This window comes from Hyla sarda, chromosome 3, assembly GCF_029499605.1.
Source record: "Hyla sarda isolate aHylSar1 chromosome 3, aHylSar1.hap1, whole genome shotgun sequence".
Lineage (NCBI taxonomy): Eukaryota > Metazoa > Chordata > Amphibia > Anura > Hylidae > Hyla > Hyla sarda.
Genome location: NC_079191.1, coordinates 29300863 through 29327905, shown reverse-complemented (window position 1 = coordinate 29327905; position 27043 = coordinate 29300863). Strand labels below are relative to the sequence as shown.

Genomic DNA, 27043 nt, shown 5'->3' with positions numbered 1-27043 from the left:
GCCAAAAAGGTCAGAGGGAAAAATTTTTTTTTAGTGGACTGGGAGGGTTGTGGTCCTGAAGAGAGATCCTGGGAACCTGAGGACAACATCCTAGACAAAAGTCTGCTCCTCAGGTTCTCAGGCTCTAAGAAGAGGGGGAGACCCAAGGGGGGGGGTACTGTTACGCCGAGCGCTCCGGGTCCCCGCTCCTCCCCGGAGCGCTCGCTTCACTCCTCCCGCTGCAGCGCTCCGGTCACGTCCTCTGACCCGGGGCGCTGCGATTCCGCTGCCAGCCGGGATGCGATTCGCGATGCGGGTAGCGCCCGCTCGCGATGCGCACCCCGGCTCCCCTACCTGACTCGCTCTCCGTCTGTTCTGTCCCGGCGCGCGCGGCCCCGCTCCCTAGGGCGCGCGCGCGCCGGGTCTCTGCGATTTAAAGGGCCACTGCGCCGCTGATTGGCGCAGTGGTTCCAATTAGTGTGTTCACCTGTGCACTTCCCTATATCACCTCACTTCCCCTGCACTCCCTTGCCGGATCTTGTTGCCATTGTGCCAGTGAAAGCGTTCCTTGTGTGTTCCTAGCCTGTGTTCCAGACCTTCTGCCGTTGCCCCTGACTACGATCCTTGCTGCCTGCCCCGACCTTCTGCTACGTCCGACCTTGCTTCTGCCTACTCCCTTGTACCGCGCCTATCTTCAGCAGCCAGAGAGGTGAGCCGTTGCTAGTGGATACGACCTGGTCACTACCGCCGCAGCAAGACCATCCCGCTTTGCGGCGGGCTCTGGTGAAAACCAGTAGTGGCTTAGAACCGGTCCACTAGCACGGTCCACGCCAATCCCTCTCTGGCACAGAGGATCCACTACCTGCCAGCCGGCATCGTGACAATACGCTTACGTCATTGTTGCGGGTATGACACTACGTGCTAGGCATAGTGCTTACTTTCATGGTAACCACAGTGCACGGATCTTACACGTGATGGTCATTTGCATCAGGCACATAGGCGCATTATCAACCATTTTGAATCGGGTTACGTTTACAGGTTACGGATATTCTCACACTGCCTGCCACGTCTGCAGGGGAATACATCATTTGGGCTATTGTTTCGGGCACGTTTTCCCGAGCAGTAGCAGCAGGACACATAGAGGAGTGTATACCTGATATGCCTGACACGTTCTCAGGTGGGATATACTACTTGGTTATTGTTGCTGACACGTTTTCAGAGCAGTAACGGCACTACACATAGGCAGCTGTATACCCGTCATGCCTGTCACGTTCTCAGGTGGGATGCACTGCATAGTCGTATGTTCTGACTCGTTTGCAGCATACGACTGTTATACCGGTATTAAGTGATCATTTACAGGTGACCTGTGTACACATGTTAACATGGTTCAGTTAGTTGTTTTCTCCCATAGTTATGGTCGTTGATTTAGGGAATACTTCGTGGTATCGGCAGTATATATCTGTAATGTTCTGTGTCTCATGACACTTGGGTTTCTTTTTAGGGCTCCCTACGGTTGTCAGGTTTTGGCCATAATCCTGGAAACTACATACTAGGTTTATGGATAGTGGGTCATGTGGTACAGTAGGATAGGGAGCGGGTTGGTCAGTCCATTCAGAAAGTTCAGGTGGCGAATATGCACATGGTGTCTAGATGGTAGCTAGGGCTTCTGGTGAGGTAGGTGTCATTATAGGGATGTCCGCAGTAATATCGGATATTCGCTGAGGGGGTTGGGAACATGGCCTGAAGGCTGGTTTGGCAGCTCAGGCTCTGGTATCACAAGGGCATATTATACCACTCCACTAGGCATGCTGTTTTTTGCCCACTTAAGGTGTACCTCCCGACGGCGGCACGGGCACACCTCTGCCGCAGATTAGATAAGGTAGGTTATGTCCGGTATTCTTGTTACAGGATAGGAAATAGGGTTATAGTTATCATGGTATGTTAGGTTAGGTAGGCGTACGTTCCATACGCACTGAAAGGCCCTGACCATAAGTGAAAGGTTGAATGACAACCTGGGTTTATGGGAGGGGCCTGGGTGGTATAAATACCAGCACGTGCAGGTTCAGGTGCACGTTGGACGTCACGCTGTCCCACCCATCAGCCCTCCCTCTTTTTTCAGGTCTTCCTTCAGCCTCATTCAGGGTATGCCCACTTAAGGTGTACCCCCCGACGGCGGCACGGGCACACCTCTGCCGCAGATTAGATAAGGTAGGTTATGTCCGGTATTCTTGTTACAGGATAGGAAATAGGGTTATAGTTATCATGGTATGTTAGGTTAGGTAGACGTACGTTCCATACGCACTGAAAGGCCCTGACCATAAATATATATATATATATATATATATATATATATATATATATATATATATATATATATACTGACCCCCCCAGCTGCGCATATTAATATTCATGCTCTCCTCCCCTGGCTGCCAATGAATGAAAACTCTATTAGCGGCAGAGCGGAAGGCTGCGGGGGTCAGACATATGGATATATGTCTGACCCTCACTTAATACATATACAAATGCTGGCTCACCGCTATGAATGACAAGTAAAGCAGTGCAGGGAGCCGAGGCTCGCGCTGCTGCTCCTAATAGCTTACTTATCATTTATAGCGGTGAGCCGGCACCTGTATATATAGATACGCGGTAGGGGTCAGACATATGGATATATGTCTGACCCTCACAGCATCTATATATACAGGTGCCGGCTCACCGCTATGAATGACAAGTAAAGCAGTGCAGGGAGCGGAGGCTCGCGCTGCTGCTGCCAATAGCTTACTTGTCATTCATAGCGGTGAGCCGGCATTTGTATATGTATGATGTGAGGGTCAGACATATATCCATATGTCTGACCCCCACAGCATGATATGCAGCAGCCTTCCGCTCCGCCGCTAATAGAGTTTTCATTCATTGGCAGCCAGGGGAGGGTGAGCATGAATATTAATATGCGCAGCTGGGGGGGTCAGTATATATATAAATATGAGCAACGGGGGTCAGTATATGCGCAGCGAGGGTCAGTATAGATATATAATAGCGCTGGGGGGGGGCAGTACATTTATTCAAGCGCAGCTGGCACTAAGTTTGATATAGCGCAGCAGGGGGAAAGATATATAGAAACACTGGAGGGGCCAGATATATACCCTTCCCCCCCCCAGCGATTCTATACATCTTTGCCCACCACAGCGCTTCTATATTAAAACCCTGCCAGGAGCCCTGATTGGCTCCTCGGTCCCGGCCATTCAGGGCTCCTGGTGGGGAATTTAAAAATGAAAGTTTACTGTACATTGCAGGGGATCGGAACATGCCGCCTGCTCCCCTGCTTAATAACATCTGATCGGATCGGGTCTCAGAAGTGAGACCCGGTGCGATCAATCCCTCAGCCCCTCTACTACTACTACCCCCAACATAGAACAGACCCCATTTGTAAATACTTCTATTACTTATTAGCTGCTGTACTTATTAGCTGCTGAATACTACAGAGGAAATTGTTTTCTTTTTGGAATGCTCTCTGATGACATCACGACCACAGTTCTCTCTGCTGACGTTAATATAATAATAATAACGCTTTATTTATTGTTGTCCTTAGTGGGATTTGAACCTAAGTCCCCAGCACTGCAAGGCAGCAGTGCTAACCACTGAGCCACCATGCTGCCCTTAGCATACATCTGCTATGCATGGTTGCTAAAATGGACAGAGATGTCAGCAGAGAGCACTGTGTTCGTGATGTATCAGTGTTCCAAAAAGAAAGGAATTTCCTCTGTAGCATTCAGCAGCTAATAAGTACTGGAAGGATTAAGATTTTTTAATAGAAGTAATTTACAAATATGTTTAACTTTCTACCACCAGTTGATTTAAAAGAAAAAAGGCTTTCACCGGAGTACCCCTTTAACGAATTCTTAAAAGACAGCTGGAGCGTTACAGAGGCCAAATGGCATCATGAGATATTCAAAGTCTCCATCTCGGGTGTTAAAGGCTGTCTTCCATTCATCTTTTTCACAAATACGAATGAGATTGTATGCTCTCGAAGATCCAATTTGAAGAAAATCTTGGCTCCCCGAAGACTATCAAAAAGTTCAGAAATTAAAGGCAAAAGGCTAGTGATTTTTGATCGTAATTTTGTTAAGTCCCCGGTAGTCAATACAAGGACGAAGAGAACAATCCTTCTTCCCGACAAAGAAGAAACTCTCTCCGGCTGGGGAGGAGGATTTACGGTTGAACCCCTTTTGGACTCTTGGATATATTTAGCTATGGCTTGTGTCTCTGGAACAGACAAAAGGATAAATTCTTCCCCGGGGAGGCAAAGTCTCTGGCTGTAAGTTAATAGGACAGTTATAGGGACGATGTGACAGAAGAATTTAAGCCTGCTTTTCACTGAATATATCAGAGTAGTCTTGATAAGGAAGGGGCAATCCCAGCATAGAAGAAGGCATATTGATATACTTAGGCAGGGTAGGCTCGAGACAGTGTTTCTGGCAAAAAAAATCCCTAGCGGGTGACCTCACCAGACCTCCAGTCGAGGAGTGGAGTGTGATGCTGAAGCCAAGGAAGAACAAGAAGAAGCTCTGAAGTACAATGTGGAAGCACGTAGAACTAAATTTTTTCCTTATGTAACACAATCATTTGCATAACGAGAGGTTCAGTGTGGAAAGCACAGTACAGTTCAGGTTTTCTCCATTGACAGAGGAAATGTACATAGGCTTAGCAAGTAGAGTCACTGGAAGACGATGTTTATGGACCAGAGAGGCATCAATTAAATCTCCAATGGAATCGGAGTCCAAAAAGGCAGAAGCGAAGAAAGATGTCTTGGTATGAGTATAAACTTGAACCGGCATGGTCAAACAAGTAGAGGTAGCATTCACACCTAGGGATGCCTCTCCCACGAATCCTAGGTGCAAGCGTTTCCCAAACACTGAGGACATATAGAACAGCCTTTAAGAAAATGCTCCGGACTGGCACAATATAGGCACAAATTCTCATTGCATCGACAGGATCTTTCCTGCAGTGTTAGACGAGACCAATCCACCTGCATTGCCTCTTCGGCAGGAAACATAGGAGAGGGTAGAGGTGGATGCTGGAATACAGGTGTCAGATGAGGAAATCGCGGAATACGGACAGGTTCTCTTTCCAGATGAAGTTCTTCCTGCCTCTCGGCAAAATGCACACGAATTTGAGTGGTCAAATGGATAAGCTCACACAGGGTAGAAGGAGGATCTTGTGCTGCAAGACTAGACAGTCCTTTTGAAAGTAGCACACAAGGCCTTGTCGTTCCAAGCCAGTTCAGAAGCAAGAGTGCAGAACCGCATAGTCGCCCACTGAGGAGTTCCCTTGACTGAGATTCAGAAGTGCCGTCTCGGCCGAGGAGGCCCATGCAGGTTCTTCAAAGAAATTGCAAAATTCAAAGAGAAAAACCTGCAGGTTAGAAGACACCGGATCATTACGATCCCAGAGTATAATAGACTGACCACAATCGCCACTTTAGCTCTCTCAGTCGATACTGATCAGCCATGAGCTCCAAATGCATAGAGCATTGAGTCACGAAGCCTCTACACAACTTAGGCTCTCCTTCATACTTCGAAGGCAAGGGTAAATGAAGCTTGGATTCGGAAGGAGCTGCAGGCACAGGAGGAGACACAGGAGCAGGATGTGGCTGCTGTTGCTGCTGCTGGACGGCTAGAAGCTGTTGCATCATGGCAGATAGTTGATTGAGTTGTTCCGCCTGATGGACTAACTGCTGCGACTGTTGAGCGACGACGGTGGAGAGATCCATAACATCAGGCAGAGGCACCCCAGGGGGATTCATGGCTGGATCTTACCATTAGCGGCAAGGAGGTAGTAGATCCGCTGAGCCTGTGTGAATGATGGCTTTTGCCATGTCAGGGAGCGGAGTCTAAGGTGCCGCTGGTTTTCACCAGAGCCCGCCGCAAAGCATGATGGACTTGCTGTGGCAGGCAGCACCCAGGTCGCTACACCTGACACGACATGTCTACACAGGCTGCTGAGGAGAAGACGTGGTACAGGAGGAATATGGCAACTCGTCAGTATAGCAGAAAGTCAGGGCTGGCAGCACGGTAGCGAGAACAGGGAAGCAGCAAGAGGTCAGTAGGCAGGCGGCACAGGTAGGTCAGGTAGCAGGTAGGTCAGGAACACGGTAAGGCAGGGCACAATAAACGCTTTCACTAGGGCACTTGGCACACAAAGATCCGGCAAGAGGTAAAGGGAGGTGCACATACTTATAGAGAAGGGACAGGTGCAAACACTAATTAAGGGCGCACTGGCCCTTTAAATCTCAGAGCTCCGGTGTGTGTGTCCTGGAAGGCGGGGACACACGCACCAGTGGTGTGAGAACACGGAGGAAACAGAAGAAGGAGGAGGTGAGTGACAGCCCGGGATTCGCATGTGGGCAAGTCCCGCCATGGGAATCCTGGGCCCACCGGAGGACAGAGGAAGAGAGCACTCACGGCCTGTGTGACTGGCCGGAGCGCTAGCTGTAAAAAACAGTATTATTTCACTACCCCAGCACACACCCTATGCATGTTACAGCAAGGCAAAGTGTTCTACACCCCTATTAAGGCTCTCTGTAGTCCAGAAATAGCCGTTTTTAATAGCGATTCGCCGCAAATTAATCCGGACTGAAATTATTTGGATCAAATTTTTTGCTCATCTCTACTCCAGACATTATGCTGCCCCCACCATGATCACTGTAGGGATGGTATTGAGCAGGTGATGGGCAGTGCCTGGTTTCCCCAAAACATGATGCTGCCCCCACCATATTTCACGGTAGACATGATATTGGGCAGGTGAAGGGGCAGTGCCTGGTTTCCTCCAGACATGATGCTGCCCCCACCATGATCACTGTAGAGATGGTATTGGACAGGTGATGGACAGTGCCTGGTTTCCTCCAGACATGATGCTGCCCCCACCGACATGATATTGGACAGGTGATGGGCAGTGCCTGGTTTCCTCCAGACATGATGTTGCCCCCACCATGATCACTGTAGGCAGGGCCGTTTGAAGAAATTTGGGGACCTCAAGCAAAATGGACATGGAGGCCACCCCCCCTTTGATGTTCACGCACGTCACGCTCTAGGGCCGGCATCAGGACATGGTAACGCCGGCCCTTGAATTCTGGGAGCGCAATGTAAGCGAACGTCGATACGACGCACATTAGGTAGGCAGTGTTACCCCCACATTAGGTGCAGCAGTGTTCCCCCCACATTAGGTGCAGCAGTGTTCCTTACCCATACCCCCTGTCCAGCCCCCCCCCCCCCCGGGCATTTTTTTTGGTGGGGGTTCGACTGCTGAGACCCCCACCGATCACCTCGGTTGCAGTGGTTCTCCAGCTGTTGGAAAGCTAAAACTCCCATCATGTCTGAAGAGCCTCTGGCAAGGGGAGTTGTAGTTTTGTAACAGCTGGAGAGACACAGATTGGACACAGTTTTACCCATCATCACTGCAGAACTTACAAGTGACTACAGCTCTGATGGGGCAGTCAGGAGAATACACAATGATATCAGTGACCTGAGTGACATCTTCTGACCTGAGTAATGTCTTCTCTGTTATCTTTTCTTCTTCATCTGGTCCAGAGACCAGGTCTTCCTCCAGCTCCATCTTCTCTGCAGAGTCTGACATCCAGACATCATTGGCTCCTCACTGTCAGCAGAACCTCATCCTCTGCATGAAGACAGTAATCATTATAACCTTAATAAAATACTGCCCCACACTGTTACCCTGAATAAAATACTGCCCCACACTGTACCCTGAATATAATACTGCCATACACTGTACCCACTAAATATAATACTGCCACACACTGTACCCTGATTATAATACTGCTGTACACTGTACCCTGAATATAATACTGCTATACACTGTACCCACTAAATATAACCCTGCCACACACTGTACCCTGAATATAATACTGCCATACACTGTACCCTAAATATAATACTGCTATACACAGTACCCACTAAATATACTACCACACACTGTACCCACTAAATATAATACTGCCATACACTGTACCCACTAAATATAATCCTGCTATTCACTGTACCCACTAAATATAATACTGCCCCACACTGTACCCTAAATAAAATACTGCCCCACACTGTATCCTAAATAAAATACTGCCCCACACTGTACCCTGAATATAATACTGCTATACACTGTACCCTGAATATAATACTGCCCCACACTGTACCCTGAATATAATACTGCCCCACACTGTACCCACTAAATATAATTCTGCCACACACTGTACCCTGAATATAATGCTGCTCCACACTGTATCCACTGAATACAATAATACTGCCACACATGCATACACATCATATATACATATACACCCCTCTTATCTTCTGTGTCCTCATCACCCCCATAAACCCCCCCCCCCCCCCCGCCAAACCTCTCCTCATCATTACTATAACTCCCCACCTCTCCTCATCACTATTATAACCAGGGGAGGTTATGGGGGGTGATGAGGAGAGGTGCAGGGGGGGGGCACCTCTCATCACCCCCATAACACCCCCCATGCACCTCTCATCACCCTCATAACACCCCCCTGCACCTCTCATCACTCCCATAACATCCCCCCCCCTTCACCTCTCATCACCCCCATAACACCCCCGGCACCTCTCATCACCCCCATAACACCCCCTGCATCTCTCATGACCCCCATAACACCCCCCATGCATCTCTCATCACCCCCATAACACCCCCCTGCATCTCTCATGACCCCATAACACCCCTCCTGCATCTCTCATGACCCCATAACACCCCCCCCTGCACCTCTCATCACCCCTACACCTCTCATCAACCCCATGAGACCCGCCCTGCATCTCTCATGACCCCCATAACACCCATGCACCTCTCATGACCCCCATAACACCCCCCTGCATCTCTCATGACCCCCATAACACCCCCCTGCACCTCTCATCACCCCCATAACACCCCCCTGCATCTTTCATCACCCCCATAACACCCCCCTGCATCTCTCATGACCCCATAACACCCCCCTGCATCTCTCATGGCCCCATAACACCCCCCTGCATCTCTCATGACCCCATAACACCCCCTGCATCTCTCATGACCCCATAACACCCCCCCTGCACCTCTCATCACCCCCATAACACCCCCTGCATCTCTCATGAACCCCATAACACCCCCCTGCATCTCTCATGAACCCCATAACACCCCCCCTGCATCTCTCATGACCCCCATAACACCCCTGCATCTCTCATGACCCCCATAACACCCCCCCCCTGCATCTCTCATGACCCCCATAACACCCCCCTGCACCTCTCATCACCGCCATAACACCCCCCTGCATCTCTCATGACCCCCATAACACCCCCCTGCATCTCTCATGACCCCCATAACACCCGCCTGCATCTCTCATGACCCCCATAACACCATTGCACCTCTCATGACCCCCATAATACCCCCTGCATCTCTCATGACCCCCATAACACCCCCCTGCAACTCTCATCACCCCCATAACACCCCCCCACCCCCCCCACCACACACACACACCTCTCATCACCATTGCAGTCCCCTAACCACCATACAATCCCCCCCCCCCCCGCGCCAGTGTACTTACCCTGCCGCGGATCGTTGCAGTGGCGCAAGTCTGCTGCTGCTCCTGCCACTGCACGGAGGATGCTGGAGGTTCGCGTGGGGACGTAGGCAGGGACAGGTCAGGTGATTGGCGTAGACGTGCGCGCAGGCACTTGACGTCTCTACTCCCTTCAGCCCCTGACCTGTCCGGTGCCGTTTTTTTCTTAAGGGGCCGGCGCCCTACAAAGGTAATTTAATTCAAATGTGCGGGCCTCCCGAAGTGCCCCGTCGCTACAGGACGGGCAAGCACCGGCTCTGCTCGGGGCCCCCCAGCCAGCTCGGGGCCCCAAGCAATTGCTTGGTTTGCCGATCCGGTAGCGACGGGCCTGACTGTAGGGATGGTATTGGGCAGGTGATGGGCAGTGCCTGGTTTCCTGCAGACATGACGCTGCCCCCACCATGATCACTGTACGGATGGTATTGGGCAGGTGATGGGCAGTGCCTGGTTTCCTCCAGACATGATGCTGCCCCCACCATGATCACTGTAGGGATGGTATTGGGCAGGTGATAGGCAGTGCCTTGTTTCCTTCAGACATGATGCTGCCCCCACCATGATCACTGTAGGGATGGTATTGAGCAGATGATGGGCAGTGCCTGGTTTCATCCACACATGACACTTGATTTATTTGAGGCAAAACATTCAAGCTTGGTTTCACCAAACCAGAAAATCTTGTTTCTCACAGTCTGAGAGTCCATAAGCTCCAGATAGGCTTTTTTCTGTTTTTCTTTTGTTTCCCCCCCCCCCCCCCCCCACTTAGGAGATGCTTCTTTCTGCCATAAAGTCCAGATTGTGGAGGCTGCAGTGATGGTTCTGGACCTTCAGGAAGTTTCTCCCATCTCCACACAGGATCTTTGGAGCTCAGCCAGAGTGTCTATTGGTTTCTTGGTCACATCTCTTACCAAGGCCCTTCCTCTCCCCAGTTACTAAGTTTAGTGGGGTGGCAGCTCTAGCAAGACTCCTGGTGGTTCCAACCATCTTTCATTTACGAATTATGAAGACCACTGTGTTTCTGGAAACTTTCAGTGCAACAGAAATATTTTTGTCCCCTTCTCCAGATCTGTGGCTCCCTGCAATTATTTCTCTGAGCTCTACAAGCAGTTGTTTGTACCTTATGGCTTGGGTTTTGGTCTGATATATATTGTCAGTCATTAGATCTCATATAGACAGGGCTATATCTTCTCAAATCATGTCCAATCCACCGAATTTACAACAGGTGTCTCCAATAAAGCTCATGCTCCAGCACCCCTGTTTTCTCTACAGTGAACGAAAAGGAGTGGCAGGGAGTGAAGAGCGCTGCACTGGTGTTTAACTTAGATCTTGGAGGGGCAAGCTGTGCATAACTAGCTTGCCCCCTGACTGGTGAGCAGTTAAGGGGTTAAGAAAAATACAGGCAAGGATTTTAGCCCCCTCCCCCGCCTTTAAAACTTGTCAGTAACTGTAGTGGTATGTCCCATGGGTGGGGGGGGGAAGGAGTGCTCCAATCAGGGGTTTAATAGTTTCCTGGGTTTTCAGGTGCCCTCCCCTGGGTATTTATAGCTGTTATGTCTCCCTTCCCCCCTCAATCTACCCAGGACCCGGAGTTTTGCCTGCCGGCTGGTATGTTTCTGCCCCTTATTTATGTGGCTGAGCTGGCATCCCCTCCTGTTGCGCCCGTGGCGCCAGCGTTAGGTTTGGGAGGCTGGCGGACCTCTCGTCAGTCCCGCCCTCCTTTCCCGGTATAGTCCCTGTGAGCCCTGTCCTGCCCGTTCCTTGCGCCCTCTTCCCTGCCCATGGCCCGAGCCCTCTCCCCTGCCTGTGCCTTAAGCCCTCCCCCCACGCAATATGTTGAGCCCTCCTTCTCGCCCATACCCTGTCTAGCCGGCTGCGCATCGTCGCGGCGGCACTACTTCGGAGTGGGCGTTGTCACGGCTCGGCTGGCAGGAGGTGGATCCTCTGTGCCAGAGAGGGATTGGCGTGGACCGTGCTAGTGGACCGGTTCTAAGTTACTACTGGTATTCACCAGAGCCCGCCGCAAAGCGGGATGGTCTTGCAGCGGCGGTAGTAACCAGGTCGTATCCACTAGCAACGGCTCAACCTCTCTGACTGCTGAAGATAGGCGCGGTACAAGGGAGTAGACAAGAGCAAGGTCGGACGTAGCAGAAGGTCGGGGCAGGCAGCAAGGATCGTAGTCAGGGGCAACGGCAGGAGGTCTGGAACACAGGCTAGGAACACACAAGGAAACGCTTTCACTGGCACGATGGCAACAAGATCCGGCGAGGGAGTGCAGGGGAAGTGAGGTATACATAGGGAGTGCACAGGTGAACACACTAATTAGAACAACTGCGCCAATCAGTGGCGCAGTGGCCCTTTAAATCGCAGAGACCCGGCGCGCGCGCGCCCTAGGGAGCGGGGCCGCGCGCGCCGGGACAGGACCGACGGAGAGCGAGTCAGGTACGGGAGCCGGGGTGCGCATCGCGAGCGGGCGCCACCCGCATCGCGAATCGCATCCCGGCTGGAGGCGGTATCGCAGCGCACCCGGTCAGTGGATCTGACCGGGGCGCTGCAGTAGCGAGGATGTGGCGAGCGCTCTGGGGAGGAGCGGGGACCCGGAGCGCTCGGCGTAACAGTACCCCCCCCCCCCTTGGGTCTCCCCCTCTTCTTGGAGCCTGAGAACCTGAGGACCAGACTTTTGTCTAGGATGTTGTCCTCAGGTTCCCAGGATCTCTCTTCAGGACCACAGCCCTCCCAATCGACCAAAAAATTTTTTTTTCCTCTGACCGTCTTGGAGGCCAGTATCTCCTTTACGGAGAAGATGTCAGAGGAACCGGAAACAGGAGTGGGAGAAACAAGTTTGGGAGAGAAACGGTTGATGATGAGTGGTTTAAGAGGAGAGACATGAAAGGCATTAGGAATACGAAGAGAAGGAGGAAGAAGAAGTTTGTAAGAGACAGGATTAATTTGGCACAAGATTTTGAAAGGACCAAGATAGCGTGGTCCCAGTTTGTAGCTGGGGACACGGAAGCGGACATATTTAGCGGAGAGCCATACCTTGTCTCCGGGAGAAAAAATGGGGGGAGCTCTTCTTTTCTTATCGGCAAACTTTTTCATGCGAGATGAAGCCAGTAAAAGAGAATTTTGGGTCTCTTTCCATATGGTGGAAAGATCACGAGTCACTTCATCCACAGCGGGCAAACCAGAGGGCAAGGGAGTAGGGAGGGGGGGAAGAGGGTGACGGCCGTACACCACGAAAAATGGGGATTTAGAAGAAGATTCAGAGACTCTGAAGTTGTACGAGAATTCGGCCCATGGTAGAAGATCTGCCCAGTCATCCTGGCGGGAGGAAACAAAATGCCGTAAATAGTCACCCAGGACCTGGTTAATTCTTTCTACTTGCCCATTGGATTGAGGATGATAAGCAGAAGAGAAGTTTAATTTAATCTTGAGTTGTTTACAGAGAGCCCTCCAGAATTTTGACACGAACTGGACGCCTCTATCCGAGACGATCTGCGTGGGCAAACCGTGAAGACGAAAAATGTGTACAAAAAATTGTTTTGCCAACTGAGGCGCTGAAGGAAGACCAGGAAGAGGAATAAAATGTGCCATCTTGGAAAATCGATCAACGACCACCCAAACAACAGTGTTGCCACGGGATGGGGGTAAGTCTGTAATAAAGTCCATACCAATCAGAGACCAAGGCTGTTCGGGGACAGGCAGAGGATGAAGGAGACCAGCAGGCTTCTGGCGAGGAGTCTTATCCCGGGCACAGACAGTACAGGCCCGCACAAAATCAACAACATTCGTCTCCAGAGTCGGCCACCAATAGAAGCGAGAGATGAGTTGCAAAGACTTTTTGATGCCCGCATGGCCAGCGAGGTGGGAGGAGTGACCCCATTTGAGAATCCCTAGACGTTGGCGTGGAGAAACAAAGGTCTTCCCTGGAGGAGTTTGCCTGATGGAGGCTGGAGAAGTGGAGATCAGACAGTCAGGAGGAATGATGTGTTGCGGAGAGACCTCTACTTCCGAAGCATCCGAGGAACGAGAGAGAGCATCGGCCCTAATGTTCTTGTCGGCAGGGCGAAAATGAATTTCAAAGTTAAAACGGGCAAAGAACAAAGACCACCTGGCCTGGCGAGGATTCAGCCGTTGGGCAGACTGGAGATAGGAGAGATTCTTGTGGTCGGTGTAAATGATAACTGGAAATTTTGATCCCTCCAGCAGATGCCTCCATTCCTCAAGTGCCAATTTAATGGCCAGTAGTTCTCGATCCCCGATGGAGTAGTTCCTCTCCGCCGGAGAGAAGGTCCTAGAAAAAAAACCACAAGTAACAGCATGCCCGGAAGAATTTTTTTGTAGAAGGACCGCTCCAGCTCCCACTGAGGAGGCATCAACCTCCAATAGGAAGGGTTTAGATGGGTCAGGTCTGGAGAGCACGGGAGCAGAAGAAAAGGCAGACTTGAGCCGTTTAAATGCGTCTTCCGCTTGAGGAGACCAGGACTTAGGATTGGCATTCTTCTTGGTTAAAGCCACGATAGGAGCCACAATAGTGGAAAAATGAGGAATAAATTGTCTGTAATAATTGGCGAACCCCAAAAAACGTTGGATAGCACGGAGTCCGGAGGGGCGTGGCCAATCTAAGACGGCAGAGAGTTTATCTGGGTCCATTTGTAGTCCCTGGCCAGAGACCAAGTATCCTAGGAAAGGAAGAGATTGACATTCAAACAGACATTTCTCCATTTTGGCATAAAGTTGATTGTCTCGAAGTCTCTGAAGAACCATGCGGACATGCTGGCGATGTTCTTCTAAGTTGGCAGAAAAAATCAGAATATCGTCCAGATACACAACAACACAGGAATATAAGAGATCACGAAAAATTTCATTAACAAAGTCTTGGAAGACGGCAGGGGCGTTGCACAGGCCAAAGGGCATGACTAGATACTCAAAGTGTCCATCTCTGGTGTTAAATGCAGTTTTCCATTCGTCCCCCTCCCTGATGCGGATGAGGTTATAAGCACCTCTTAAGTCCAGTTTGGTAAAGATGTGGGCACCTTGAAGGCGATCAAAGAGTTCTGAGATAAGAGGTAGGGGGTAGCGGTTCTTTACCGTGATTTTATTAAGTCCGCGGTAATCAATGCAAGGACGTAGGGAGCCATCTTTTTTGGACACAAAGAAAAATCCAGCTCCGGCAGGAGAGGAGGATTTGCGGATAAACCCCTTTTTTAAATTTTCCTGGATGTATTCAGACATAGCAAGAGTCTCTGGGGCGGACAGAGGATAAATTCTGCCCCGGGGTGGAGTAGTGCCCGGGAGGAGGTCAATAGGACAGTCATAAGGCCTGTGAGGAGGTAAAGTCTCAGCTTGTTTTTTACAAAATACGTCAGCATAGTCCATATAAGCCTTAGGTAGACCGGTTACAGGGGGACCCACAGGGTCACGGCAGGGAGTACTGGGAACCGGTTTAAGACAGTCCTTGAAACAAGAAGTACCCCAGCTCTTGATCTCTCCTGTGGACCAATCAAGGGTTGGGGAATGGCGTTGAAGCCACGGTAGTCCAAGGAGAATTTCGGAAGTGCAATTGGGGAGGACCAAAAACTCAATTTTTTCGTGATGAGGTCCGATGCACATTAGGAGGGGCTCCGTGCGGTAACGCACGGTACAGTCCAATCTTTCATTGTTAACACAATTGATGTAGAGGGGTCTGGCGAGACTGGTCACCGGGATGTTGAACCTGTTGATGAGAGAGGCCAAAATAAAATTTCCTGCAGATCCGGAATCCAAGAAGGCCATAGTAGAGAAGGAGAAGGTAGAGGCAGATATCCGCACAGGCACAGTAAGGCGTGGAGAAGCAGAGTTGACATCAAGAACTGTCTCACCCTTGTGCGGAGTCAGCGTACGTCTTTCCAGGCGGGGAGGACGGATAGGACAATCCTTCAGGAAGTGTTCGGTACCGGCACAGTACAGGCAAAGATTCTCCATGCGGCGTCGTGTCCTCTCTTGAGGTGTCAAGCGAGACCGGTCAACTTGCATAGCCTCCACGGCGGGAGGCACAGGAACGGATTGCAGAGGACCAGAGGAGAGAGGAGCCGGGGAGAAAAAACGCCTCGTGCGAACAAAGTCCATATCCTGGCGGAGCTCCTGACGCCTTTCGGAAAAACGCATGTCAATGCGAGTGGCTAGATGAATGAGTTCATGCAGGTTAGCAGGAATTTCTCGTGCGGCCAGAACATCTTTAATGTTGCTGGATAGGCCTTTTTTAAAGGTCGCGCAGAGGGCCTCATTATTCCAGGATAATTCGGAAGCAAGAGTACGGAATTGGATGGCGTACTCGCCAACGGAAGAATTACCCTGGACCAGGTTCAGCAGGGCAGTCTCAGCAGAAGAGGCTCGGGCAGGTTCCTCAAAGACACTTCGAATTTCCGAGAAGAAGGAGTGTACAGAGGCAGTGACGGGGTCATTGCGGTCCCAGAGCGGTGTGGCCCATGACAGAGCTTTCCCAGACAGAAGGCTGACTACGAAAGCCACCTTAGACCTTTCAGTAGGAAACTGGTCCGACATCATCTCCAAGTGCAGGGAACATTGCGAAAGAAAGCCACGGCAAAACTTAGAGTCCCCATCAAATTTATCCGGCAAGGATAGTCGTAGGCCGGAAGCGGCCACTCGCTGCGGAGGAGGTGCAGGAGCTGGCGGAGGAGATGATTGCTGGAGCTGTGGTAGTAGCTGCTGTAGCATCACGGTCAGTTGAGACAGCTGGCGGCCTTGTTGCGCTATCTGTTGCGACTGCTGGGCGACCACCGTGGTGAGGTCGGCGACAACTGGCAGTGGAACTTCAGCGGGATCCATGGCCGGATCTACTGTCACGGCTCGGCTGGCAGGAGGTGGATCCTCTGTGCCAGAGAGGGATTGGCGTGGACCGTGCTAGTGGACCGGTTCTAAGTTACTACTGGTATTCACCAGAGCCCGCCGCAAAGCGGGATGGTCTTGCAGCGGCGGTAGTAACCAGGTCGTATCCACTAGCAACGGCTCAACCTCTCTGACTGCTGAAGATAGGCGCGGTACAAGGGAGTAGACAAGAGCAAGGTCGGACGTAGCAGAAGGTCGGGGCAGGCAGCAAGGATCGTAGTCAGGGGCAACGGCAGGAGGTCTGGAACACAGGCTAGGAACACACAAGGAAACGCTTTCACTGGCACGATGGCAACAAGATCCGGCGAGGGAGTGCAGGGGAAGTGAGGTATACATAGGGAGTGCACAGGTGAACACACTAATTAGAATAACTGCGCCAATCAGTGGCGCAGTGGCCCTTTAAATCGCAGAGACCCGGCGCGCGCGCGCCCTAGGGAGCGGGGCCGCGCGCGCCGGGACAGGACCGACGGAGAGCGAGTCAGGTACGGGAGCCGGGGTGCGCATCGCGAGCGGGCGCCACCCGCATCGCGAATCGCATCCCGGCTGGAGGCGGTATCGCAGCGCACCCGGTCAGTGGATCTGACCGGGGCGCTGCAGTAGCGAGGATGTGGCGAGCGCTCCGGGGAGGAGCGGGGACCCGGAGCGCTCGGCGTAACAGGCGTGCTCTTTATGAGTGCGCTCCGCCTCCTTTTCCCACCTTTTAACCCATTAGCGCAAATGGGCATTTATTAACGTCCATTTGTGCGTATTCAGCTATAATGCTATGAGCTATGAGCACCCTGGATCCACGCTAATGCCGGACATCGCCAATCGGGGAGATGTCCGGCATTAACTCTTTAACTTTGATCGCCGCTTCTAAAAGTGAAAGTAAATGCATCCCGGCTGCTCAGTCAGGCTGATCGGGACCATCGCGATGTCCCGATCAGCTAGGATGCAGCAGGAGGTTCCATTACCTGCCTCCTGCGAGTCCGATTGTCGATTGATTGCTCCAAGCCTGAAATCCAGGCTTGAGCAATCAACGGCCGATAACACTGATCATTGCCATGTTAATACATGGCAAGTGATCAGTGTAAAGATCAATGTGCGCAGTGTTATAGCCCCCTATTGGAGCTATAACATTGCAAAAAAAAAAAACAGTTAATAAATATCTTTAACCCTTTCCCTAATAAAAGTTTTAATCACCCCCTTTTCCCATAAAAGAAAAAAAAAAATGTGTGTGAATTAAAACAAACATACACACATGTGGTATCGCCGTGTACGTAAATGTCTGAACTATAAACATATATCATCACTTTAACCGAACGGTCAATGGCGTACGTGCAAAAAAAAAAAAACGTTTCAAAGTCCAAAATAGCATAGTTTTGGTCGCTTTTTATACCAAAAAAAATGAATAAAAAGCGATCAAAAAATCAGATCAAAACGAAAATGGTACTACTTAAAACTTCAGCAAAAACAAAAAAATTAGCCCTCAAACCATCCCCACTCGTTTACCCAGCCCCTCACCCCCATCACACTAGCACCCCCCCCTCCTTACTTCCCCCCTCCCACTGCTGCCGTGGCTTCTCCAGTGCTCCCCAAGGTGCTTGCAGCCACTGCACGCTTACCCCCCTGCCTCCCCCATCACCTCTCCGCCCGAGTACCCAACCCCCCCCCACTGCTGCCACTGTCCCTCTTCCTCTTGCCTCTCCAGTGCCCCCTGTGGAGGGGCAGGGAGTGATCCCATGATTTCTTGTTGCTCTTCCCCCTCTTGGGCCAGATGGGAGCATAGACATATTCGTCGCCGCTCTCGCTCTGGCCCTGGAAGGAGATATAGGCGGTGTTTTATGGGCCTCCTGCTCAACTGCAGGGAGTAGGTGGTTCGGTTCTTCCCGCAGGGGTTCTCCCTCCTCCTCCACCACATCCAGTGCCTCGGAGTCCTCTACTGCTGGTTTCCCGGCACCGTTCCAGGTGGTTGCCGAGTGCCCGCAACCCGGCGGTCTCCAGCGTGCCTTGTCCCACGCCTGCGGCGGTGGTGAAGTGGTTCCTCCAGCTTTGTGCCTTCTCCATCTTCTGGAATTGGTGAGTTTTCTGATGCGGGGCTTGGGGGGCGGGGCTGAGCTCTAGTTAAGTGCCTGCCTTTGGGGCTTCAGCTGGCTAGGCCCGGTTAGTGCCCTCTCCTTCCCCTTCCCCGATTAGTGTGCTTATGGCTATGTTCTGTGTGGTGTTCGTCCTTTTGTTCCCGTGTGTTTGTTGAGTTTGGGTCTCGGAAATGGGTGTATGTCTATGTTGGTCTCTGGTTGTGAGTTGGGTACGTCTCTTCTTGACGGGGTGCCCCCCCCCTTTTCTTTTTCCTCCCCGCCCCCGATTATTCAGTTTCGGGTTTTATCGGTTTTGGGTTTTTGCTTTTCATTGATGGGATGGGGTGTTGTGAGTTCGGGATTCGCTCTCTTTTTGTATCGGGGCCGGTGGAGGTTGGTGGGTTTCCGGAAGGGGTAGCGTAGTGCGTGGGACGCTGGCGATCTGCATGTTGTGTTGCTATTTTTGCCTAGTTTGATGTTTCCCATATGTGTTTTGTTTTGCGAGAGGCTTTCCGCAAGGTGGTGCGAGTGCTGGGTCACTCTTCGGTGTATGGGCTAGTCGGAGAGATGAGTTGGGTCCTGGCGGCAGGTACCTCGGATTTCCTGGAGTGGAAATGTGTTGGGTGTGTCCAGGGTGCCGAGGTGGCCCCAGGTGTTGGCTGTCCGGTATCTCTTGGGTGGGGGTCGAAGCCCAGTGTAGGGCTAACTGGTCTCCTCCGTGGCGGTAAGAAGACGGTGAAAGCGGTGGCAACCCGGGGAAGATCTGCACACAGGACGGTGTGGCAGCACCTCTCGGGTTGGCAAGAAGCCAATCGGTGTCTTTGTTACAGTTAAATTGTTATTTATATAAGTAATTTTATAAATAAAGCTGTGGCCGATCCCCACCCACGCAAAAGTTAAATTGTTGTTGTGTCAGTTATTATTTAATTATTTATTGTAGTAAGGGGGAGGGGGAGGTAATTGGGTCTCAACAGTCTGGAAGGGCAAGCTGTGCATAACTATCTTGCCCCCTGACTGGTGAGCAGTTAAGGGGTTAAGAAAAATACAGGCAAGGTTTTTAGCCCCCTCCCCCGCCTTATCAGTAACTGTAGTGGTATGTCCCATGGGTGGGGGGGGGGGGAGGAGTGCACCAATCAGGGGTTTAATAGTTTTCCGGGTTTTCAGGGGCCCTCCCCTGGGTATTTATAGCTGTTATCTCTCCCTTCCCCCCTCAATCTGCCCAGGACCCGGAGTTTTCCCTCCCTCCCTTTTTGTATCTCTGTTTGTTGTAAGTCACAGCTTGGCTGTAAGAAGACTGTGAAAGCGGGGTCAACCTGCAGTAGACCTCCACACAGGACGGTGTGGCAGCACCTCTCGGGTTGGCAACAAGCCAATCGGTGTCTTTGTTACAGTTGAATTGTTATTTATAGAAGTAATTTTATAAATAAAGCTGTGGCCGATCCCCACCCATGCAAAATTAAATTGTTGTTGTGTCAGTTATCATTTAAGGGGGAGGGGTAGTTATAGCCGGTTAGTAGGAAATTGGATCTCAACAGTCTAGATCTGAGACCCGGTGCCATCGAACTTTTGACATGTCTGGACCTAGTGAAACTTTTTTTTTTTTTCAGGGGACAGCAACCCTTTAAGGGGTTAAATGAAATGCATTCAAGTTGTCCCAAAACCACATGTACTTTGCCCTTAAACAGTGTTTTTTTTTTTTTTTGTACTTTTTGTCCTACCAACCATATCCTCGTGTGCACAAATGTACAACAGGAGACTTTGGAATCACCTTAGTATTAGAGAACAGGAAAGGTTAGTACAGACGGCTATTACACAATGTGGATTGCAGCACTTCCCTGCAGTGTAGCATAATCTTTTTCTCCACCATCGGTCACAGTAACACAAGAACATAGGTGGAGCCACATACATTCCACACACGAACATAAAGGAATGTGCTGAAGACCAGCCCGGCTAGAGGAGCAGATAGACCATTCTAGAGAGAAGCCAAGGTAAGTGACCAGGACAGATAATGCTAATATGTGCAAATGTAGCAGAGCTGGTTTTGTATTTAGGTCTGCATTGCCTGACTATATATAATACAGTGATCCCTCAATTTACAATCGCCTCAACATACAATAGTTTCAACATACAATGGTCTTTTCTTTTCTGGACCATTGTAACTTGAAACCAGACTCAACATACAATGCTATGGAATCTGCAAAACATGTCAATGGCTGGAAGAACCGACCAATCAGAATTGGCATTCACTGGTAAAATCCCTGTATTCCTTAAAGGTGTACTCCGCCCCTAGACATCTTATGTCAGATCGCCGGGGTCCCGCTGCTGGGGACCCCGGGGATCGCTGCTGCAGCACCGTGCCATCATTACTGCACAGAGCGAGATTGCTCTGCACGTAATGACGGGCAATACAGGGGCCGGAGCATCGTTACGTCACGGCTCCGCCCCCGTCAATACAAGTCTATGGGAGGGGGCGTGGCGGTCGTCACGCCCCCTGCCATAGACTTGCATTAAGGGGACGGGCAGTGATGTCATGAGGGGCGGAGCCATGACGTCACGCTGCTCCGGCCCCTGTATCGCCCGTTATTACGCACAGAGCGAACTCACTCTGCGCAGTAATGATGGCGGGGTGCCGCAGCGGCGATCCCCGGGGTCCCCAGCAGCGTGACCGCAGCGATCTAACATCTTATCCCCTATCCTTTGGATAGGGGATAAGATGCCAGGGGCGGAGTACCCCTTTAAGTGCACGCACTGACTGGTGTCTAATAGCGCCCCCTACAGTACAGGGAGATATTACATGTTCTGTACTACTTTTAACCCATGCCATGGTTAGCTGCTCCTTTGGACACCATGTTACTTTTTTTAGGACATTGCATGTACTGTACAGGACCCTGAAGAAGCTCCTGTCCTCTACATAGACCAGTGTTTCCCAACGAGGGTGCCTCCAGCTGTTGCAAAACTACAACTCCCAGCATGCCCGGACAGCCGAAGGCTGTCCGGGCATGCTGGGAGTTGTAGTTTTGCAACAGCTGGGGGCACCCTGGTTGGAAAACACTTAAATAGACAGTGATCACAGCTCCCAGCAAATCTTTCTTACTTTTTTATGTAAGAATTTGCTTTATCTATATTAGTTATCTACTTTTTTTTTTTTTTTTTTTTTTTCTTTAATCCTCACTTTTTCCTATTTTTGGATGACCTTTTGGGGCTTCAGAACCAATTACCAGGTTTCCATAGAGTTCTGGTCTCAACACACAATGGTTTCAACTTACAATGGTCGTCCTGGAACCAATTAATATTGTTACTTGAGGGACCTCTGTATGTAGAACCTTCTGTGCATGTAAAAAAAAAAAAAAAATCACTCCAAACTACGACTAAAAATGACTACAAACTACTACCCATAGCTAAACTATCTCCACTACATCTGATGGATTCCGCTCAGTTTCTACTGATCTATTCAGGTCCAAGGGATCTGACCAACTCTGCTCTTCTACTTTAACCCCTTAAGGACGGACCCATTTTTTACCTCTATGACCAGGCTGTTTTTTTTTTGACATGTATCTCTTTAAATGGTAATAACTTTAGAACTCTTTTTCTGAGCAGAGCGATTCGGAGATTGTTTTTTCGTGACATATTGTACTTTATATAAGTGGTGCATTTTTGTTGACACATGAAGCATTTTTTGTGAGAAACTTCAAAATATTGTGAAAAATTTCTGGCATTTTTTAAGAATTTTTTATGGTGTACACTGTGTGGTAAAAGTGATATAGTTATATTTATTCTGTGGGTCAGTACGATTATGGCGTTACCCATTTTATATAGCTTTATATGTTCTTTTTCCTTTTCTGAGCAAAATTCTTTTTCTGCCATTCATTTTCCAACAGCCGTAACTTTTATTTTTCGTCCGATGCCATTGAGCTGTACTTTTTATTGGTATCATTTTTGCGCTACATGCTACCTTTTGATCTTTTTAATTCCACTATTTGTACCAAAATTGGCGAATTTTGCGCTTTTTTATGGGTTTTTTACGACGTTCATCATGCGGCATAATTTACATTATAGTTTTATAATACATGTTATTACGGACGTGGCAATGCCTAATATGTATATGATTTGTGTTTTTGATCTTTTTTGGTGATAATAAAGGGCTTTTATTGGGAAAGGGGCATTTTTATTATTATTTTTTTTTTTTTACACTTCATACTTTTATTGAAGAACTTTTTTATTTATTTTATACACTTTTTAAAGGTTATACTATCCTGCAATACATTTGTACTGCAGCACAGTATGACCCGATCAGCTGCACACAGCGCAGCCCTTGCGATACAGCCTCTGGCTAGATCTCACAGGCTTTCATAGCAGGCAGACAGGAGGTCATGATCTGACCTCCTGCTGCCATAGCAACCAACGGCGACCCGTGATCGTATTGCGGCACCGGCATTGGTAAACAGGGGAGAGCGCTCCCCCTGTCAACACCATAGATGCCGTGATCAGGATTGATCACGGCATCTAGGGGGTTAATGCTGCCAGGACCGGCGCGATCATGGCTCCGGCAGCTGCGGCGGGACTCTGGCTGTGATTGACTGCTGGGTCCCGTCCCCGATCTCCTGCGCTGCCCGTGGCAGTGCCAGAGATCGCTAGGACGTATGCATACGTTCAGTTGCGGGAACGTGTTGGATGCTTGGACGTATGCATACGTCCTATAGCGGGAAAGTTTTTTTTTGTTGTTGTTTTTTGTTTTTTATTAATGAACTGGTGCCAGAAAGTTAAAACAGATTTGTAAATGACTTTGATTAAAAAATCTTTATCCGTCCAGGACTTATAAGCAGCTGTATGCTACAGAGGAAATTCTTTTCTTTTTTAATTTCTTTTTTTGTCTTGTTCACAGTGCTCTCTGCTGACACCTCTGTCCATGTCAGGAACTGTCCAGATAAGCATAGGTTTGCTATGAGGATTTTCGCCTGCTCTGGACAGTTCCTGATACGGGCATCAGGTGTCAGCAGAGAGCACTGTGGACAAGACAAAAAAGAAATTTGAAAAGAAAAGAATTTCATCTGTAGCATACAGTTGCTAAAAAGTACTGGAAGGATAAAGATTGTTTAAGTAATTTACACATCTGTTTAAGTTTCTGGCACCAGTTGATTTAAAAAATAAAAAAATTCCACCGGAGTACCCCTTTAAAAGGGTACCCCAATGAAAACCTTTTTTCTTTTAAATCAACTGGTGGCAGAAAGTTAAACATATTTGTAAATTACTTCTATTAAAAAATCTTATTCCTTCTAGTGCTTATTAGCTGCTGAATGCTACAGAGGAAATTCCTTTCTTTTTGGAACACTGATGACATCACAAGCACAGTGCTCTCTGCTGACATCTCTGTCCATTTTAGCAACCATGCATAGCAGATGTATGCTAAGGGCAGCATGGTGGCTCAGTGATTAGCACTGCTGCCTTGCAGTGCTGGGGACTTGGGTTCAAATCCCACTAAGGACAACAATAAATAAAGCATTATTATTATTATAATAACGTCAGCAGAGAGAACTGTGCTTGTGATGTCATCAGAGAGCATTCCAAAAAGAAAATAATTTCCTCTGTAGTATTCAGCAGCTAATAAGTACAGGAAGGATTAAGATTTCTAAATAGAAGTAATTTACAAATATGTTTAACTTTCTGCCATCAATTGATTTAAAAGAAAAAAGGTTTTCACCGGAGTACCCCTTTAACTCTATCACAACTGATATGTTCATCTAGAGGGGGACAAAAAAGCAAACTCTGTTTGACAATAATATGATATATTACTCACCCGCATTCTCTATACACCAAGGGATATAATATAACAAAATAGCCAATGCTGGTATATGTCCCCTGAGGAAGTTGGGAATACCCAATGAAATGCGTGGGGTCCCAGTGCACATGTCCATGCTCTACATCCTTTGGGATCACATATTGTGGCCCTCCAGATGTTGCAAAACTTCAACTCCCAGCATGCCCGGACAGCTGTTGGCTGTACGGGCATGCTGGGAGTTGAAGTTTTGCAACATCTGGAGGGCCAGTTTGAAACCACTGGTCAAGCATTTATTTTCTATGGTTACAGCTTCACAGGTTTTCTCTATAGTCACTGCATTTATACTGTATTTTGTTCCCTGTTTAATCACTGAGGTACATGTCAGTCACTGGAGTACATTGTTACGCAAATTTAAAAAGAAAGAACTTTCTCTGGACTATACAGCAGCTGATAAGTACTGGAAGGATTAAGATTTTTTAATAGAAGTAATTTACAAATCTAGTTGCAGATCCCATTATTCCCATTTATCATTCATTGCTTAAAGTACACAAAGACCGATTCCCGCCGGCGATGCGTCCCATCGTTGCGGGAATCTGGTCTCTTAACAAATGTCATTGTTCTCGGCTCGACTCTGCTTTGCGCCCTCTGGTTGAACTATGCCCAAGTCACATCAAGGACACTAAACACCTTTTGTCCTCGTTGGAAAACTTGACTTGGGATTCAATGTTGCGGTGTCCCAGTATGGGATATGTTCCTGTATGGTCCTTCTGTCCCATCAGGTTGCGTCCCTGTCTGTCCCCGGGTTTCTCCTGCAGTATCTCCCCCTGTGTATATAAGTTTCATATGAAGGGTTTTCACATAAAGAGTAAAGGACCTTTATTATTTGTCACATGATTATGTTTGTGCCACATGAATGTTTCTAAGTCACATGTTTAAGTCATATGATTGCAACCGAGAGAAACCAGTGACCAGGTGACCTCTCAGGTAACCTATGGGCTTCTTGTACAGCCCCCTATATAAAAGATAGGGAGGAGCTGCAATCACTTTTTTTGCTCTATTTCTCTTAGCTCATTGCTCTTTCCTGCTGAGGTCCAGTGCAGTGCAGTCGGTACAGTGTGTGTGTCCAGAGCCTAAAGTCATCAAGTCAGTCAGGTCAAGTCTACTGTCTAGTCACTGTGGCCTGCATTATAGTCAGTCTACCTACTGCAAGTATCCAGCAAGCCTGCGAGGTCTCTCTGTGTCACTGGCCACCTCTCTGGGATCCTGGCTGAACTGTAGAGACTGTACCACCTGTCTAACCTCAGTAAAAGCTACCATTACCCTTAACCTGTTGGGGACGAAGGGCGTATGGATACGCCCTTGCGTCCTGGTACTTAAGGATGAAGGGAGTATCCGTACGCCCATTGGAATGTCGGTCCCCGCCGTGGGCCGGGCAGGGACCAGACCGGGGTGACTGCTGATGTCGGCGATCGGCGCAAATTGCAAGTGAATTCACACTTGCGATTTGCGCCGATTCCGGGTCATTACGGGTCTATGGTGACCCGGTGACCCGGAATAGAAGGGGGATCGCGGTTGTCTAAGACAACTACGATCCCCCTGAAGGGATAGGAGTGAGGTGGCACGGGTGCCACCCCTCCTATCCCTGCTATTGGTGGTCTAGACACGACCACCAATAGCAGATCGGGTGGCGGAGGGGTTTACTTTCGTTTTCCCCGTCCTGCCCTCCCCCCCCCCCAATAGGCGGGGCAGAACGGAAGAACGGGGAAACGAAGGGGGCCGAAGGTCCACTTTCCCCTCTGGAGGCTGCGGGCGACGGTGATCGGCGGGCAGCGACGGAGATCGGCGCGTGCGGCAGAAGAAGACGGCTCCCTGGATCCTACGGAAGCCGATAAGTTGTCTAACAACATCTGGAGGGCTACAGTCTGAGACTGTAGCCCTCCAGATGTTGCAAAACTACAACTCCCAGCATGCCCAGACAGCTGTTTGCTGTTCGGGCTTTCTGGAATTTGTAGTTTTGCAACAGCTGGAGGGCTGCAGTTTGAGAACACTATATAGTGGTCTTTAAACTGTATCCCTCCAGATCTTGCAAAACTACAACTCCTAGCATGCTCAAACAGCTCTTTGCTGTCTGGGCATGCTGGGATTTGTAGTTTTGCAACATCTGGAGGGTAACAGTTTGGAGATCACTGGGCAGTGGTCTATAAACTGTAGCCCTTCAGATGTTGCAAAACTGAAAATCCCAGCATGCCCAAACAGCAAACAGCTGCCTCACCATGCTGGGAGTTGTAGTTGCGTAACCTCCAGCTGTTGCATAACTACATCTCCCAGCATGCCCTTCGGTGATTAGTACATGCTGGGAGTTGTATTTTTGCAACAGCTGGAGGCACACTGGTTGGAAAATACTGAGTTAGGTAACATAACCTAACTGAAGGTTTTCTAACCAGTGTGCCTAAAGCTGTTGCAAAAGTACAACTCCCAGCATGCACTGTCTGTGGTTTTGAAACAGTTGGAGGTTCCCCCCCCCCCCTCCCCCCCAATGTGAACATACAGGGTACATTAACACGGGCAGGTTTACAGTAAGTTTCCTACTTCAAGTTTGGTCTGCGGCAAATTTTTGCCCTAAAAACACTACACTAACACATAATAAAGGGTAAAACACTACATATACACCCCCTTACACTGTCCCCCAACCCCCCCCCCCCAATAAAAATGAAAAACGTATTGTACGGCAGTGTTTCC

At 49.5% G+C, this 27043-nt stretch overlaps 1 protein-coding gene across 3 annotated transcripts in view; it reads left to right on the top strand.

Moving 5' to 3' along the window:
* Positions 1-6328: 6328 nt before the first annotated feature.
* The window catches only part of LOC130361234 (cytochrome P450 2K6-like), a 73377-nt gene continuing 52662 nt past the window's right edge, over positions 6329-27043 (top strand). The window contains exon 1 of one of the 3 annotated variants that reach the window (XM_056563989.1): positions 6329-6350. Coding sequence is in view for 1 of the 3 variants with exons in the window: in XM_056563987.1 (XP_056419962.1) it covers positions 20270-20319 (50 nt within the window). In the remaining 2 variants the exon portion in view is untranslated. The other 2 variants (XM_056563987.1, XM_056563988.1) reach the window with 2 other exon arrangements.